General features: G+C 43.2%; 2 protein-coding genes across 3 annotated transcripts in view; one reads left to right on the forward strand and one right to left on the reverse strand.

Moving 5' to 3' along the window:
- Asx (transcriptional regulator additional sex combs) overlaps positions 1–18,676 on the reverse strand; it is a 66,750-nt gene that overhangs the window by 24,484 nt on the left and 23,590 nt on the right. For both annotated transcript variants that reach the window (XM_037415370.2, XM_075873031.1), the window contains 4 exons: positions 12,070–12,206; positions 8,712–8,802; positions 5,590–5,696; positions 5,376–5,409 (listed from right to left, as the gene is read on the reverse strand). In XM_037415370.2, the coding sequence (XP_037271267.2) occupies positions 5,376–5,409; positions 5,590–5,696; positions 8,712–8,802; positions 12,070–12,206 (369 nt within the window). The remainder of the gene's footprint in view (positions 1–5,375; positions 5,410–5,589; positions 5,697–8,711; positions 8,803–12,069; positions 12,207–18,676) is intronic.
- Positions 12,922–14,301, forward strand: LOC119163387 (uncharacterized). The gene has a single exon (XM_037415373.2). It carries the CDS (start codon positions 13,129–13,131, stop codon positions 14,299–14,301), a length of 1,173 nt encoding a protein of 390 aa, XP_037271270.2. The 5' UTR covers positions 12,922–13,128.

Consider the following 18,676-nt stretch of genomic DNA (forward strand, 5'->3'; position numbering starts at 1 on the left):
TCTATCTCTTTTGGGCTCAGGGAGCCGGGCATGATTGCTGTTTGGTATAGGGCTCGACGCCAGGGCGTCGTGACACCGCCCAAGACGGTGGACAATTGCTTAAATAAGCTGCTGTGTGCGGCGAGCGATAGGGCCACCTTACAGAGTGGATGTCTCCTTGCGGTAGCCTCTTCTGCGCCTAGGCTGGGTGGATGCCTTTTGTTGTCAAGCGACTCATTAAGCCTAAGGCTCTGCGCTGCCGCCTGTCGCACGTGGCACAAATAGGTAGATTGTGGCGTTGAGGTGTTGCAATTCGCTTCCCTCACTTCTTTTCAATTTTGCGATGCACGAGTTAGCAAAAAGCGATTTTTGTTTTATTTTGATGGGCATCTCATCCACCACCGATGTGTTAGCAAGCAGTACTGACCATCGTACTACGTGGGCGAGTAGCCCGAAGCTCCCTTCCCTTTGCTCTACTGCATTGTTCTTTTGAGTGTTTTGAAAGTAAGCAGCAGAGTGATGTAACCCGCAGCTGGCTGTCTTCTGCACATCGTCAGCACCACTGCAAGAATGGGGTCGTGAGATCGGGCGATGGACATGCCTGGGACCTGCGCAACTGCCTGCAGTCCGGTGCCCTCATGAGTGCTGGTCGCAACCGGAAGACGTGTCTGCACGAGCAACGGTTCGTCGCGCGGCGGCAACGTTGCTGTTGCGGGACCAGTACTGAGGTGAAGTCGTCGAGCCGGACAGTGCAGCTGTGTTGAATAGTGGCGCTGTCATGGTGCACGAACATTATGTAGGGACACGTGTTGTCATTTCTTTAAAGCTTGTGTAGATGACTCTTTCGTGTTTTTTTTTTTTTTCAGGATATGATTTGAATTAAGGTTGGAGAAATGAGGGTGCTGACACCCCCTGTAAAGTTGTTTACGCCGCGTGACACGTGCCTCGCATAGAAGACATATTTCGGAGTCACAACTATTGAGCGGTAGGTGGTGTTGTGTTCGCAAGCGTTGGTCACCACTGTCATCATCATGGTATAGCGCCGGCGGCGAAGCCTTGAGACAAGCCTTGGTGGCGGCGGGCGAGAAATAAGCTGGTCTTTTTTGCTTTGGGGCGATGATAGCGCGGACAGTTGCCTCCAGCGGTGGGTCTGCTGTGGACGGCACCGCGGGCCGTCTGCGGTGGGCCCACGTGGTGAGTCAGGCGTTAGCGACACCGCCTTGTTTGTAATGTTGTTGAGTGTTGTTTAACAATGCGTAAGAATGTTTTAGCATGTTGATCACGATTTATGTTATAATAATTCAATGGACGATATTGTTGTTCTAAATTAGTTAAATAAATGTGTTTGGTTTGGTGTGGTCCGACCGCGTCTGCAGTGTCCGTTCACTCTAAGAGCGTGGTGCTCTCCACATAAATCCCACATTATATATGCTCATCGTGTCCCTCAACTTTTCTCGTTTTCTCAAAACGTTTTTCATCCCGTCAGAGGCCACAGTATCTTTTGATCTAGTGGTTGGATTTTGATAACTTTTACAGCATTTGAAAGCTGCAAAAATTACATTGATGCAAGCAACAAGACAAAAAAATTCTAATAATTTTATTAAGAACAGTGACTCAAGTAGTGATATTATAAAGCAACAGTTTCAGATTTCTGACGAGTCTAATTGTTAAGGCCGTAACTCTTGAACCAATGAATCTAAAAATAAAATTATGGTTTCCTTGCACTCCCTGTTCTTCACAGAACACTGCCATATTTAATTTGCAGCAATCTTTTATGCAAAAGCTATCTAAACAGTGGTGAGAATGTAAGTTTATGGAACAGTCAACATTTCAAAATCTGAAAGTGGCAGCTGAAAACTAATTACATATTTGTTTTTAGCTGTAAAAAATGCATATCACATAAAATTTTCAGCTCTAAATACTCAAAATTAAAAAAAAAATTTATGACCCTTAAAAAACTTCTGACAGTGAAAGTTTTGTTTGCAACTTTTTACTGGAATTTGTAGCTCTGCATCTGGTAATCCCGAAATTGATTCATACATGCTCTAATATTTCATATAATTAATTTTAGCATCATAAATTCAGGACAATATTGCATCAGTTCGAAATGCCTCCCTAAATACTATAAGAAAATAGCAGTCCACAGCAAGGGAGCACCCGAGACTATCCGGGCTGAATAGGCCTTTGCGAATGGTAAATTTTAGGTCCAAAGGAAATGCAGTGGAGCTCCAATTATACAACTTTTAGGGGGCCACGCAAAACCGTCATATATAACCCGGGTGTCATATAATAGAAAAACTAAGATTATAGACCGCGACACTCAGCCTTGCTCGAAAAACGGGTACAGACTGCTTGAATAAGCCCGCAGCATGACCGTCTGCCTCTGCAATGAGGGTACATTAAATTATTGTTCCTAGTGGTAGCCTACGACACCAGTAATTAGTTGAAGAAGGTCTGAGCGAATCTTTATTCTCAGACTTAAAAACAATCAAACCCAATGCGCATCTTTCTACCAACAAATTGAGTTCGAAAATTGCCTGAGCGTGAAAACTAGACCGAAATTGTATTGCCGCAAGCCTCCCATCAGAAGAGTTGGACACAGTGCCATCACTACCGCATAATGGTGACAGAAAACGAGTTTATGTACGACGCGCTCGTGCGCGACTGAGCTGTGCGCGTTGTAATATATTGCCTCGTGAAGAGCAACTAGTGGTGTACTGCTGTCGTTATGAACGTTGCCGTCAATTGAAAGTAATTTGGCACGGTGAAAGCAGCTGGGTCGTGCCCTTACGCGTGCGCGAACCATGACTGCAAGTGTGACAGAGGCAGGAGATCATCCGTATGTCAACCAGAAAATGTTTCCGCGAACCGAAAATGTAAAATATCAGCTTTTTGGTCAGCTGAACCTACTTCCTCCTTGGGGTATGCAAGTTCATATTTTGCACTCGTGAATATTTATTTGGTAGACATGTGATTCGGGTAAAGGTGTTTCTTTCTTTCCGACTGAATCTGAAAGCCGTTGTCAGATGCGGGGTCGGTGTAAAACTGTGTCGTATAACCAAGGTTTTCAATATATTGTTTCTATGGGGAGGAATTTTGCCGAGACCAAACCAATTTGTCGTAAAATGTAGGTCGTCGCGAAACCGGGGGACGTACAGTCGAACTACGCTACAACGAGCGCCGCTTCAATGAAATTTCCGCTACAACGAAAAATCCACGATTCCCCGTCAGTAGTCCAATACATAAATATTGTCGCCACAACGAACACTTTTTCTTCGATAGTCCCGCTTCAACGAAATTTTACAATGCAATTCCAGGCTCAGATACTTACTTCTATGTAGTAAACTCAATCTTTAACATTTCAATGCCTTTTCAGAGCCTGAAAATGCATCAACGAAGTCTAAAACACGCATTGGCACCACCAGAAACCGCCGTTATACCGCCGCTGTTCAGCAAGCATGGGCGCCGCCATTGCTCGATAGTGATGGCAATGAGACTGCCCTGCATTTTGTTTTGACACTGGCTTGCTTTCGAGCCGCAGATGATTTGAAGCTGAAGCTCAGTCGCTCAGTCCATGGTTTCCTTCTTGCAGCTGCCGGGTGCAACCACGGCATGATGCCTTTTCCAATTCCGATGCTTATCATTATGTTCGCGCTTGGCCAGTGTGGTAACTAATCAGAGTGGCTGTTCGTCCGCATTATCAACAAAATCAGCTAGTTGCGAGTAATTGGATGATAAGAATGGCATAGAATAATGCAAAAGTCGCTGCTCCATGATACCCTGCCTCCATCTCGGCGTTGTCAGATACGTTTGACGGCAGACAGCTGCTGGTGTTAGCGTGTTAATGCAACTGTTCGCATTAACACATTAATGCAAGGCGGTTTGAGGCAGTGTTTCAGCGTGCTTTTCGCCATCGCCTCGCTATGCATGGGTGAGAATCATGCCGTTACGCTGCTGGGAAAGAATAGGAAGTAGCAGACATTTTCAAAATTTTTAGAATAAACGTAGATCAGCTATATTTTTTTCGATTTCACTACAACTGAATTTTTTTCCCTCCCTGTCAGTGTTTTTTAGCGGGTTTTAACTGTATAATCGAAGTTCCGCTGCACTGATTTGGATCAAATTATTTTAATAAATTTGAATGGTTTACATGACATATTATAAACAACAGTGGGCATATTTGTCATAACCTAACTAACCCACACAGTATATTTTTTTTTTACTTGAAACAAGGCTTGTGTAAATGCAAGTTTTTTTTTTTTTTAAGAAGTGGAAACAACTTTGAAGAGTAGCAGGATTTTAATTTTAGTAGAATGCAAGTGATAAACTCCAAAATATATAATGTTTTAAAATTTACTAATAAAGAAGGGTGTCTTGAAGGGCCAGTTAGTACATGATACTGAAGAGGAAACTGCGCTAAAAAGGAATGATGTAAGAATTACCACACAACACAGCACTTGGTGTTCTGTCATCATTCTTATTTCATCCCATTTTTGCACTGTTTCCCCCTCAGCAAAATTTACTACACTTAGGGCATGTCATCCGGTATAACAACTTTTAAACTAATAAAATAATGAATCCATTTGAAGGTAATGGGTTTATTTACCTTGAAGTGGGACTTCGCAGCAATGCCAATTTCTTCTGAATAGATGTTTTGACGGCTTAACACCTATTTACTGCAGTGAAATCACTTTTACAGGAGGTTACATGTGGACTAATATACACTCGTTCGGTCATTGTGAACACTTCACATTCGCAATAACTTAAATTCCAACAGAAGCGAATTTGAAGACTCTACTATTTGTTCGAATATTCAAAGTATTCGAATATTCATAAAGGTCTAGCGCTTAGCTTCGGTGATGCTGGATGCCCCGTTTTCATGTCGGGGACACGCGGGCAGTGAGAAATTATAAGGGGTGGGTGTCCCCTCAGAAGGGAAAAAAAAAAGCAATCCTGGCATACAGCCAAAACGACCTTGAGAGCAGCCCGACAACAGAGAGAGAGGATCAATAAACATTAGCCCTGACCGAGGACCAGTCAAAGTATTGTGCACGCTCCGCAAATGTTCTCCGACGTCGACAATACTTGCCTTACGCGTGAAAGGTCAGGTTGGGCCTCAGACTACTTCGAACCAGAGAAGATGTCAACTGGTGCTTATAACTCATATGAGAGCTCACCAAATTAAAGTACCTTACAGGCATCACTCGTCACAAATAATCAGTCAGAAGTGCTCCCGCATGCTGGACTTTTATAGACCACAAGCACCTCGAGTTTCCAAATATGGTGTGAGGGCCAATTTTAATATGTCTCTAATGCCACCGTCCCCCCCCCCCCCCTAAATATTAATCAAAACTAATTACCAGCAAGGCAATGACAGAATGTGAAAGCATACTCACTCATGCTAAGCTTCCGTGATGACCGCTTGTGGGGCTGCACAGAGTAATCAGTAAGGACACGTTACTAAACACATTTAAGACAGATGCCGCTACAAAGCACTGGCAGATCAGAACTCATATGTGTGAAACAATAGGAAGGAATATAGACGGCTCACAAAAGGCACCTATGCGCACCGACAACTGTATCTTGCACAAGAAACTGTGTGATACTTACCTTGACACCAGGTAAGGAAGCAAGAATTTCGCGTGTCGTCTGGGGACGGTCGTTAGCCACCAATTGCGCATTGCACTTTGCAGCAACACGTGCCGAGCTTCGAGATGCTGCAACACCCAGAACAAAAACCAATGAAAAAGTGGTCTCTCTTTCTAACTCCCTCATGAGTAGAGTAGACTTTCAGTAAACGGAAATCTGTTAAATGGAACTACCACTTAAACAGAACTGTTGCCTCTGCAATACTTGGTTTCAGGCTTGTATTTTCCACCCATGTTCACCCCCTTACTAAAGGGAACTCCTGTTAAATGGAACATATTTTCCCGGTCCCTTCAGGTTCAGTTTACTGAGAGTCTACTGTAGTTAGGCCCCACCACCATGCAAAAGTTAGCTTCTGCTTAACAACTAAAAGGCATGTGTTGACAGCGACCTTTATCAATATCTTTTCGCAAAACTCGAAGCTTTCACCTTTAACTGCAGCCATTACAGGATAGAAAACAAATTGCCAATGTATCTGGATTTTATGCTAAAGAAGCGATTACTAATGTAAGTGTACCACAGGGGTCCAATGTTAAGTCTCCTACTCTTCTTGCCAATTGCTTGCCAACTAGCCTCTCCTCTTCTAATTGTATTTTACATGCAGACTACACAACAATATTAAATTTTAATAGCTGCATATCTATGCTAACAAGTACATTAAATGAAGATATTTGAAATATGCACGTCGTGTGAAAATAACAAGCTGCAAATTACACATAGTAAGACCAATTTCGTCATTTTTTTCATCGTGCTTTTATGAGGGGCGAAGCTCCTAGAGGTGTGGGTCTGTCCATCCCTTGTATGTATGTGACCGCCTATAGTTCCACCTTTGCAAACTGCCCACTACTTCGTCCAGAGTTGGCAGTGGAGTCCGCCGATCTCGACTTTGGAGGAGCCGTCGCGGCCCTGCACTTCCTTCGCATGTACGTCGCACACCAAAGCGACGCTGAAAGCGATGCGGCCTTCCAGATTATTGAGATATTCGTCATGCTTACCAGTGAGCGAAAGAAGCGGTAGTCAACTATTTTTGAATATTTCAAGTCTTAGGCTCTCCTGGCCGAAATAAATTGTTTGTAGTGAAAGCGCCTGTGCTCGCATTCATTTTCAGAGCTTTCCTCACTCTTGTGTTTTCTCGCAGTTACGTTTTTTCTTACCCGGTCGGCTGAAAAACATATGAACGAGGTTCCACTGTACAGGTTCTCATCAAAAGTCCATTGAATTTCTCCTTCTCTATTCACATGGCACTTTATTATGTTATCATTTCTTCTCATCATAACTACAACATTAAATCATGGGGCTGCACGTACAATAGCCACCTGACATCAGTGCAAGCTATTCAAGACAAAGCCATTCATCCAATAATGTTATCACAATGTTGTGTTACTACCAATCAGTTATTGCATACCCATAATATTTTAAGTGTGTCTAATCTTGATAAATATAATCTCAAAATTTTTGTTAAGAGCTCATTCCAGAAGAACATCCCTGCATTTATATTATGAAAGACATCCCTTGTTAATATTAATAGTACTCGATTTGCTAGCAACAATATCCATTTTACCCATCGTTCACACCAACTATGGCAAGCCATCGTTTCATTTTTTCAGCACTTGCTTTCTGGAATTCATTACCATCTCGTTCAATGATACTAAATGACCATAGATTTCAATTCGAACTGAAACACTTTCTGATAGATTTGTCGAACTCCGGTACTTGGTTGCTCTAGTTCTTTTTTCATGCTTTCTTGGGTTTTTTGCATTTTTGTTTTGTTTTTACTTTACTGCATTTTTCTATTATTTTTTTATGATTCACATGAATTGGTTAATGTATTTTATTTGCGTTTTATTATTTTGTGTACTACATTACTGTTTATTCTTTTGAAAGTGCCTCCCCTCCTTACCCTTCTCACTCTTTTTGAATAAGCCACATTCCTTTACTTGTTCCATGCTTTTTGTTAATGCTTCTTTGGGTTTGTTTCTTGCTTGAATCACATTAACGTCTGTCCTTATTAAGTATTCATACTGTCATTTTGCTTGTATTATTCACCATCTTAAAATTACAGTGCACAGGCAGTCCTATTTCAGTTTGTAAATACAGGGCCTCCTTCTGTATATACTTGCGATATATTTGTTCCTTTGTTTGATGAGAAACAAATAATTCCAATTCTGATACTTGTCCTCTCTTCATCGTGACCACATGTCACTGGCTGGAACTTCAAGTGCTATCGCTCTGCACAGGCCAGGCCAAAATGTATAAGAACGTTCACAATTTCTTTTTTATGCTCCAGAATGGCTCTACGAACAAAGCAACAAGTTGCATTGATCCAGTAACTAACACGAGCAATAGGGATAGCGCTATAATATTTAAGCATGCATGTACCCAAAAGCTGACGTGCAGCACCGCCAACCAGATTACCAATGACTATCCTCCACCCACTATTATGGCTGTACTACAAGTGTTGCTTGCGCTTGCTCCCTGTTTTCGAATTTCTCATCGCAAGCTCTTATCTTACCCTTGCCGTTCTTTTGAATTGCTAGCACTTTGAATGTTCCTTTTGCTAGGTTCCAGTTTCTTGAATAAACTATTCAATATTTATCAATTTGACTGCCTAACTCTTTCGTTACCGCAACACACGGTCATTTTTCACATGTTTCTGGAAGAAAGCTTTCACCAGTTTGAAAAGTACTCCAGCACGCATCGCAGCTTATCAAATTATGCATAATGAAATGCTCTTTCCAAATATAAGTATCAGAACAACAAAAATATTGTTTAAACAACAGCGTCCACTGGCAGCTCTTCTTGCTTTCAACTTAACATGATCATGATGGCACAATTTCAGAGCATGTAAAAAATATCATGGCCACACGGGGGGGGGGGGGGGGGGGAACTACATAAAGAAGAAAACTTTTTCATGGTGGATGGTGCAGAGTGTTCATAAAGTGTGTGAAATGCCTTAAAAGTTACAATTCAAACCATCGATAGCAGGCATTCAATGCCCTATGGTCACAGTAGAGAAAGAGTTCATAGCTTAAGCACTACAGTAACACACTTAGAGCTATCACATAGCTAGATAAAGCAGAGCTCACCCTGCACAGCAGATGCCAATGTGCGACGTTCAATGGAGTCATCTGTGTAGCAGACTGGACGCCTCTGCTGCCGCACGGAGTGACGGAGCGGCTGCAAGACACCAAAAAGCAACATGGCATTCTATATCACAGAGACAAAACATTACTACATTTACTTGCATAATGAAGACACTTTTTTTCTCGAAAAATTGGAGCAAAGTTGGAGGTGCATTTATTATGAGAGGCAAATTTTATGAAAACTTTTTCGTGATGAGCAAAAATTGCGGCAATGCGAAAAAGGTTAGGTTGCTTAACCTTTTGCAATTAACATACATGTACACTGTTTGGAAACGGCTTCTTTGTTGCGCTTCACTCATCTTTGGTTGTTGATGGCACTATCTTCTGCAAGCTGTCCCCGCACTGCCCGCGCACGCCATAAAAGCATTTCGCGACTATCTTTTCTCGCAATCGTTAAATAGGTTTAGAGGTACCTGCTGTGATCTCGAGGCACATCCAGAAACGTGCGCTACGACCTTTTTGCCAACTTCATGGCAACCTCGCACGACGACCGTGTCGCTGCCGTTGACATTGTATTAAGTAACCAACATAGCAGCAAGCTACCACCAAAGAATCTAAACAAACCGCCTATAACAAGATTAACAACAAAATACGGCCATCGCCTCACTATCTACATGAGAAGTCACTGTAGAAAAGGTAGCCTCCATTTTGCTTTCCTTGAAGTTAGCGCGGATACAAGTACGAAAAGCTAACTGCAACCGAAGCGAAAATCGGGGGTGCTACCGTGTTGCAGAAATAGTCCCGATCTTTTTTTGGGCGACAAGCGACTTTTTTTAAGGTTTTCCAGAAACCTGCAACGCGATGGCGATGAATGGCTCTTCGCGACCGCCATGGTGACAGCAAATCTTGTTGTCATTGCTCGAAAATCGCGTGCATGTGGTTGGGCCTTAAAGTTAAAAGAGGAAACCGTCAGTTGGTGAGGGGCTGTTTCGAGACCTTCGCCCGCTGTGTGCTTAGCAGCTGCGATATATCTACACTCCTGCCGTTCGTGAACCCCACTGTGGTGGATAGATAACTAAAAAGACTGGGGGCGTGCCATGCACAGATGGAAAGAAATACAATACAGCGCGTGGCAGCAGGCAAAGGGGATGAGGGAGCGAGCGAGCTGAGGTGGCCGATGGGGGTCAGCATAATAATAAAAAATGAAAGAGACCTAACGGGCAAGGAGGCGCCAGGTGTGGGTTAGCGAGACTGCAGTGGACGAATGTAGGGGATGCATTTATTATGCAAGTGTGTTTATTATGGGAGTAAATATGGTATATAAGTACTAACTCTATGCAGACTGAAGCTGTGTAATAATCAGTTCTGTAGACTAAAAAGAGGCCTCTACGTGGCTCAAAATTAATAATAAAAAAATGTTGAACTTGTGTCAACAGCCACAACTTTGATAAGTAAGTCTTTACACAACCTCTCACTCGAGCAAAAATGTAACATGTACTATTGGCATCATATCAAACAGGAGCAGCGGCCAGCATTAGAGATGGTACAGTGCGTGCCATCCAGACATCATCATAGACATGGTACATTTTGCGCATGTCCATGGTGATGGCAAGACAGTGTGCACTATACCACAGCCAATGCTTGCTGCTGTTTGTGTTTTATTTGATGCCTATAGTACTTAATTTCATGCATTTACCCCGTCAATTCTGGATATATCAAATGATTGGCTATATCAAACCGTTGAGAAATCCCCTTGAATCTCCCATGCAAAAGTATGGGGCTGGTGCACACATATTTCGAACTCTCACGCAGCAAAACATCTGCTATATCGAATTCTATGTCGCACAAAACCCCACAAAGTGGATTTCTCCTCTAGAGTATCAATCGAATTGAAGCTGCGTTCTAACAAGTTTCAGCTCCTCTTAGCACAAACAGGCGACGAAAAGTGGGGTGTTATTTAGGCTTGTGCGAGTAGACAAATTTAGATTCAAAGCTAATAGTGATTTCGGTTGAATAATTTCGAATCGAATCCAAATAGTATACACCACATATTGTATAGTAAAATTGCATATCACAAAGAAAAGTGCATATTTGTGATAACCTAATTAACCTGCAACATTTTTTTAATTGACACAAAGCCCGTCTAAATCTTTTTTTTTTTTTTTCAAAGAAAGTCGAAACAAGTTTGAATAGTAGCAGCATTTGACTTCCGGCTGAACGCAAGTAATAACCTGTGCAAAATAGTTTGTTTTAAAATATACTGTACTTAGCACATATAGAGAGGTATATCAAGCTTTTAATCTTAAAATTCATGAATGGATGTGAGGATAATATGTTCTTTAAACCTTGAAGTGGGGATTTCACAGCAGTTCGGATGTCGCCTAAGTGAATATCTTCACGACTCTGCTCCCCTTTACTGCAGTGAAACCACCTTTACAGAAAGTTGTATTACAGGGTGTTCATACACTTATTCGTTCACCTCAAATACTTCGAAATTTTCAATAATTTAAATTCCTAGCAGAATCTAATATTAATTCAAATATTCAACACACTAGAATATTCACACAAGCCTAGTGTTATTCCATTGTGTTGATCTGGTTGGTTGCACATTTGTGCAGTCACCATGCAGGGTCACAGTCTCTAGCTTTTTACGTTTCACCAGCAGCGACTGCAGTAAACAGTTGCTTTGTATTGACTCCGTGCCCATGGTCTGCACACATGCCTTCAAGACTACACGGACTCTATGTGTGATCATGTCGCCAGAACCCCAATATCTCTGTAGCAGATGTGGGTGCTTAGTGCTATAGTGACATTTTGACTCGGAGGAACAAACACACAGTGTCACTAATATGATGGACATATAATCGAGGATGAAATGCGACTATTTTGTGGTATTCAAGCTGGCATCAAACTTGCCACTACATTGCAACGGACGGCTGATCTTTCACTAAAAGATATGTGCGCTTAGTGGTCGTGGTAGCGGATGAAGCAGGGGACGCATGAGAACCAAGTCTCAAATGAGGATAAAGGGTCTGGCACAGAAGGAACATTGCAAAAAAAGTTGCAAGATGATGAGAATTGCAGCATTTGCACTGCTCTCATGCAATATAATAGCGGGACTTGCGAATCATTCAATAAATGGAACTAAAATAATACAACAGTTTTTTTTTTCTCTCTCTCTCAATATATAAAATTCGACATGAAAACAATTAGTGCATTTTTTTTCTGATCCCGCAAAATCCAAGGAAAGAGGTTCTACAGCACAAAAAAGGCATCCTCATGTCAGATTTGAGTTTGCTAGAGCGAGGTTGAACTGTGGTTCTCCTAATCAAGTTTGGCAGAGCTTGCACAAGGTCCTAACCTCTCGGTCCAGAGGGACAGAAGAGCAGATGCCATTTGGAATGGGCAGTTGGTTGGGCAGGCTCTCGCCATTGGCCATGATGTCCATGCTCAGGCCCTTTGTTGCATGAAACCCTGCAGGCAGCTTTACATACAGAACTGCAGAGACAAAGAAATGCAAACCAGGACACTTAATACATTCCAACGTGTTCTGGCCAATGTATGCTTTTTGACATGATAGAGGCAAACAATACACTATGAATAATTTGCATCCAACAAACTTTATTGCATGCTTTACTATATTGCCATTAGTTTTTGATTTTGTGAAAAGACCACAGTCCAATACTGTCCATATTGTATCAAGCTTGCTGGGTGCCAACCTTTCAACTAAGTAGTCAAATGGTGCAGACTACTTAGACTAGTGTACTTCTAAAAAGGAAACCTCCCGGTCAAGTATTCAGAAGGTCGCCTGCTTGGAAGGACTCTAGCTTTAAGCTTATTCAATATGTAGGGCTTGCAACTGTCATGGATTTCTTTGAGTAACCTATTTCTACACATGGTACTGGCACGCGCAAGTTACCACCTATACATCTTATCTGGCTGTTCTTGAATGTGTCTAAGCTTCATAAATCTTGTCCTATCACTGGAGTGAGCAGGAGGTGTGTTCTGTGGTGAGAACGCATTTGACTGTTATTTTTTTGTGTCAGTCAAGGGTGCATGGGTGCATATGTATATATGAAGTATTGTTTCTTAAATAAAATTTGTTGTGATTGTGTTTCTTAAATAAAATTGCAGCTGCGTGCTCGTACCCGTTCTTCTGGGCCCGGTATCATGCATCGATGCGAGCAACCCTTTCCCGTCAAGGCCCGTCAGCGCAGATGACTGGCACCTACTTCCAGCATTGGCCACCACTGCCCTATCGACGCTGCAGTCCGGAAACTGGACGCTCGAAAGAGCTCTCACAGCTTCCCCGTCATCGACTTCAACAAGCGCACGGCGTATAAATCCCCCCCACCAGCCGGCCGCGCTCTGTGGGCTCGGTGGCTGTGCCACGACGCAGTCTAATCCACTTCTGTTCGTGATGCAGGATTTCGTACGCGCTATCAGCTGCGTGCTCGTACCCGTTCTTCTGGGCCCGGTATCATGCATCGATGCGAGCAACCCTTTCCCGTCAAGGCCCGTCAGCGCAGATGACTGGCACCTACTTCCAGCATTGGCCACCACTGCCCTATCGACGCTGCAGTCCGGAAACTGGACGCTCGAAAGAGCTCTCACAGCTTCCCCGTCATCGACTTCAACAAGCGCACGGCGTATAAATCCCCCCCACCAGCCGGCCGCGCTCTGTGGGCTCGGTGGCTGTGCCACGACGCAGTCTAATCCACTTCTGTTCGTGATGCAGGTCAGTAATCATCACTGTATTTTTGCTAAAAAAACAAGCAACCGATGCCTTGTTCAGCTACCGAGCCCCCAGTGCTGTGTTTGCATTATTTCTGATTGTATGAACATTGTGTTTTCTCTGCTGTTACTGTTGGGTGGAGATATTGAAACTAACCCTGGTCCGACCACCCTTGAGCAAATAATGACTGAACTAAAAAGCTTGTCTTCCGGTCAATCCCAGCTCATTAGCGATGTACAAATCCTAAAAAGCCAGCTCTCTACCACTGATAAAGCCATTTCTGAACTTGGCAAGAGAATCGACAGTCTAGAATCCCACTACAGTAGCGTCGATACACTCCGATCCGATCTTGACGCCATGGCCACCGCCACCTCCCAGACAGCTACCCAGGTCTCTGTACTGGAGGCTCGACTGGACGACGCGGAGAATCGTTCCAGACGAAACAACTTGTTGTTTTACGGCCTAGCGGACGACAAGCCATCCGAAACGTATGCGCAGTCTGAGGAGCGTATTACTGGGTTTTGTAGGGACCACCTAAAAATAACTGTCGAATCCAAGGATGTCGAGCGTGCCCACCGTCTTGGCCGCCACTCGCAAGGCCGGTGTCGGCCTATTATAGTGCAGTTTACATCCTTCAAAACCAAGGAAGCCGTCCTTGCTAAGGGCCCCCAGCTTAAACATACAAATTTTAGCATCGGGGAGGATTTCTCGCATCGTGTCCGGAACGCACGGAAGCACCTACTGGCTTTTGCTAAAGTAAAATCAGGTCCCTTCCTTTTACGGTATAAGACCCTTTTTATGGGATCCAAACGATACGTATTTAACGAGGCAACTGAAAATGTAGAAGAAAGCACGTAGCAGTTGCCTTCACGCCCCAGATCTTCTAATTGTCCCGTCTTTGGTCACAAAGGCAATCTTTCTTTTTCGGTCATTTTCACCAACATACGTAGCTATCTTTCCAAACGCGACCACGTGTCCGACCTTGTATCTTCATCTAACAGCAGCCTACTTATACTAACTGAAACGTGGTTGACCTCTGACGTCACCGACAGCGAAATTTTGACCGACTTGCCTCACTTTAATCTTTTTCGAAAAGATCGTCCAGGCACCCGGGGCGGCGGCGTCCTGATTGCTACTAACGAACAACTTTCATGCTCCCTTATAAACATTGATTCCGACCTAGAAATATTGTGGTTGCTTTTTCGTTCCGTACAACATTCCGTACTATTAGGTGTTTGTTATAGGCCTCCCAAAAGTAGCCCGGATTTCGCGCGCCAGCTTAATGGTATTTTAGCCGAACTTACGACCAAATACCCAAATGCTCACGTCCTCCTCCTGGGGGACTTCAATTTTCCTAACATTGATTGGTGTAATCTAACTTCATCAGCACCCAATGCTAAGGAGGCCAACGATTTCCTTGATGTTTGCCTCAACTTTAATCTCACTCAGTTGATAACACAACCTACACGTGTTTCTCGAGATACTGCTAACATTCTTGACCTAATCTTAACAACTGATCCTGAGAGCCTTTCTTCTATAACATATCTTGATGAAATAAGTGACCATAAGGTCATTCACGCTAATTTTACCTTCGTTCCTCAAATGCGCCAAGCCTGCACTAAAACTATTAGGTTATACGACAAGGGTAACTACGCGGCCATCACCCGAGAACTTGAAGTTTTTCTTCCGACGTTCCTTGATGGCTTCTGGGAGCGGCCCATTAACGATAACTGGTTAATCTTCAAAAACAAGTTAAACCAGCTAGCTGACCAATTTATCCCTAAAATAAGCTTTCGTCCCACCCGCCAAAAACCTTGGTTTACTAAAACATTAAAAAGGCTTGAAAATAAGAAGAAACGCCTCTTTCGGGCTGCGAAGAATAAAAACACTGATTCTGCATGGGAAAAATACAAGGTTGCCGAGAAAGCATATTCAAGTGAAGTGCGCAACGCCAAGTACTCATTTTTTCATACGGAACTTCCGAAAATTCTTGCTGATTCACCGAAGCGTTTCTGGCAAATAATAAACCCTCCTAACACGCCCCCCATCACCCTTACTAATGATACTGGTCAAGAATTAAGTTGTTCAGAATGTGCCAATATATTCAATGCCGCCTTTTCGTCTGTGTTTACGAATGAATCTGACCCCGTTAAAACAGAATTAGTCTCTGTTAATCTGCCTGAAATGCCACCCTTTAACATAGGTTTCAATGGTATCCTGTCTTTAATAGAAAAAATGAAACTGTCATCCTCGGCGGGTACCGACGAAATTACATCAAGCTGTTAAAGAACACAAAGCCCATATCAGCCGAGTTTTTGTTTTTGCTGTTTTCCCAGTCACTTTCCTCAGGTATTCTGCCTCTCGACTGGAAGTGTGGGAAGGTCATTCCGGTTCACAAGACAGGTAAAAGAGACTGCCCGTTAAATTATCGCCCCATATCATTAACCAGTGTATGTTGCAAACTCATGGAACATGTCATATACACTCATATCATGCATTTTCTTGATTCTAACAATTTCTTTCATTCCTCGCAACATGGATTTCGAAAAGGCCGCTCATGCGAAACCCAACTAGCCCTTTTCCTTCACGACCTGCATGCTAACCTCGATGGTAACCTCCAAACTGATGCCATTTTTCTTGACTTCACTAAAGCTTTCGACAAAGTTCCACACCAGCGCCTACTAAAAAAACTTTCTCAAATAAATCTACCAGCTGAACTTCTTAACTGGATTGCTCAATTTCTGACTAACCGCTCTCAGTTTGTTGTCGTTAACAACGTCAAATCTAACTCTCTTCCTGTTAGGTCTGGAGTGCCACAGGGATCTGTCCTTGGCCCGCTTTTGTTCCTAATCTACATTAACGACTTACCTAACAATTTATCCTGCAACCTTCGTATGTTTGCAGATGATTGTGTCATCTACCGCAAAATAACCAACACTTTTGATCAAGCAGCACTACAGAATGACCTTAATGAAGTATTAAACTGGTGTGACCATTGGCTTATGACCCTTAATCCTAAGAAATGCAAATTAGTTTCCTTCCACCACCGCAAAAACCCACTCCAATTTTCCTATGAAATTGCTAACATGCCAGTCGAAACAGCCGTATCCTACAAGTATCTTGGTGTAACATTAACCCCTGATCTTTCCTGGCGAACGCATATCACTAACATGATTTCATCAGCCAACCGATCATTAGGATTCCTAAAACGTCACCTACGTCACTCACCGTATCACGTTCGTCTTCTGGCCTATCAGTCGCTAATCCGGTCCAAACTTGAATACGCATCACCCATCTGGAGCCCTCACCAAGTTTATCTGATCAACGCTATCGAAGCAGTTCAAAATCGTGCCGCTCGCTTCATTCATTCTTCTTATTCTTACGATGTCAGTGTTTCATCCCTTAAAAATGAATCCGGTCTATTAAGTCTTTCCCTTCGCCGCAGAATTGCTACGTTGTCACTGTACCACAAGTTGTATCACAGCTCACTCCACCAACCACCTTACATCGCTCCCGCCGCACGCATTTCTCCCCGCACTGGCCATCCACTTCAAGTCTTCCGACCCCGATCTGGCACCTCAACATTTTCTGCATCATTTCTCTGCCGCGCCGCCAAAGAATGAAATGACCTTCCCCACGATGTTGTTTCAATCACCTGTCCATCACGTTTTATTCAAAGTGTGTCAATGCATCTGCAATGTTAACCTGTGGCTTTTGTATCTTTGTTGTACAACCCACCCCTTATGTAACACCCCCCTGTGGGGTCTTTAAGGAAATAAAGTGAAGTGAAGTGAAGTGCTTTTTGGACGGAATGCAGCCATTTGATTACTCGAAATCACACAAAAAACAGACATTTGCTAACCCTAATTTCCAGTGCAGCAGGTCCATGCTGCAACCCAGCTGGCTGGCACACTTTGTCAGCATGCACGCTAAGACAACAGAGAACTCTTGCTAAGACAACAGAGAACTTCAGTCAGACAGAAACAGGAAAGGACATCCGGCAATACTCTGTCAAACTAGATTAGGCTTGTGCAAACACGTATCAGTGTTTTCATTTGAAGCAAAGTTCAGGTGAATAGTAGTAATGGTGACTTATGCAACAGGAATATCAGCGTCAATATTTTAAGAATTCACATAAAACTTTTAAAAAAGAAGAATAAGAGGTCATAGAATCTAACAAAAAAGGTTGTTTATGTGCTACATTTAGTGATACATTTGTATTCGAATTTCCATGGCTATTTGCCATTTCTTCTCATTATTATTATTATTCAGATGTGAAGATGTTGCTTATGTCAACCACAAGTAAACTTCCAATAGAAACTGAAGTTCTAGACCTCCTAAACTAAAATTTGTTCGTTCAGAATACTCAAATTCAAACTACACTATACATCATAGTCTACTGAATACTATTCCAAAGTGCCATATACAGTCGCCGACCGATTTTCCGGACTCCAAAAATTCGGACTTGTTGGATATTCCGGACTTCATAAATGCACCGTCAGGGATCCCATAGAGCTAATGCATTGTTTCGACCGATTTTTCGGGCGAATTTGCCTCTGAAAGTTCGATTTTTCGGACTAAATCGCTCGTCTTGTGCCACTCCTCAAGCCATTGTGAATGCCGCCATGTTGGATTTTTTGTCGGCTTAGCTAAGCTTGGTCTTCAGATGCCTTTCCTGCCTCCGAGATTGGAATGCGCACGCCATATTTTAAGTTTCGGAGGCCGTGTTTGCTTTTTAAAAGACGCGGCGATGGATGCCGTTTTTTCGTCTTCGGTCAGCACTATCGTCATCACATCGCACGGGGAGGAGGCGAAAGAAGGATTCTCTACCAGCCACAATGACATTTAAAGACTTCACTCGTGCGGACGACGACATTATTTCGTGCGCGGAGGCCACTGACGACGAAATTCTTCGCCAGGTTGTCCCGGAGCCGGAGAGCGGCTCGGATGACGACAACGACGACCGCCCGCAGCCGTCGGCGGCGGAGATCGCCAACGCGGTGACAATTTTGTCGGGCGTTTACGGCGACGATTTCACCTTGGCGCAAATACGGGCAAACCAAATTGCCTCCAAGCGTAGTTTGAGGCAGGGCAGCATCAAGGACTTTTTTAAACCTGCCTGATGCCATAAACTTCAGATTTTAGGCGAAAACGAATTTTTCGGACTGTTCGATTTTTCGTACTTTTTTTCGGTCCCCGCCAGGTCCGAAAAATCGGTCGGCGACTGTATTTG

The sequence above is a fragment of the Rhipicephalus microplus genome, chromosome 9 (genome assembly GCF_043290135.1).
Source record: "Rhipicephalus microplus isolate Deutch F79 chromosome 9, USDA_Rmic, whole genome shotgun sequence".
Lineage (NCBI taxonomy): Eukaryota > Metazoa > Arthropoda > Arachnida > Ixodida > Ixodidae > Rhipicephalus > Rhipicephalus microplus.

Bases quoted from the DNA above. Each gene is read 5' to 3' on its own strand.
- LOC119163387 (XM_037415373.2), top strand. From the start codon at position 13,129: ATGCAGGATTTCGTACGCGCTATCAGCTGCGTGCTCGTACCCGTTCTT.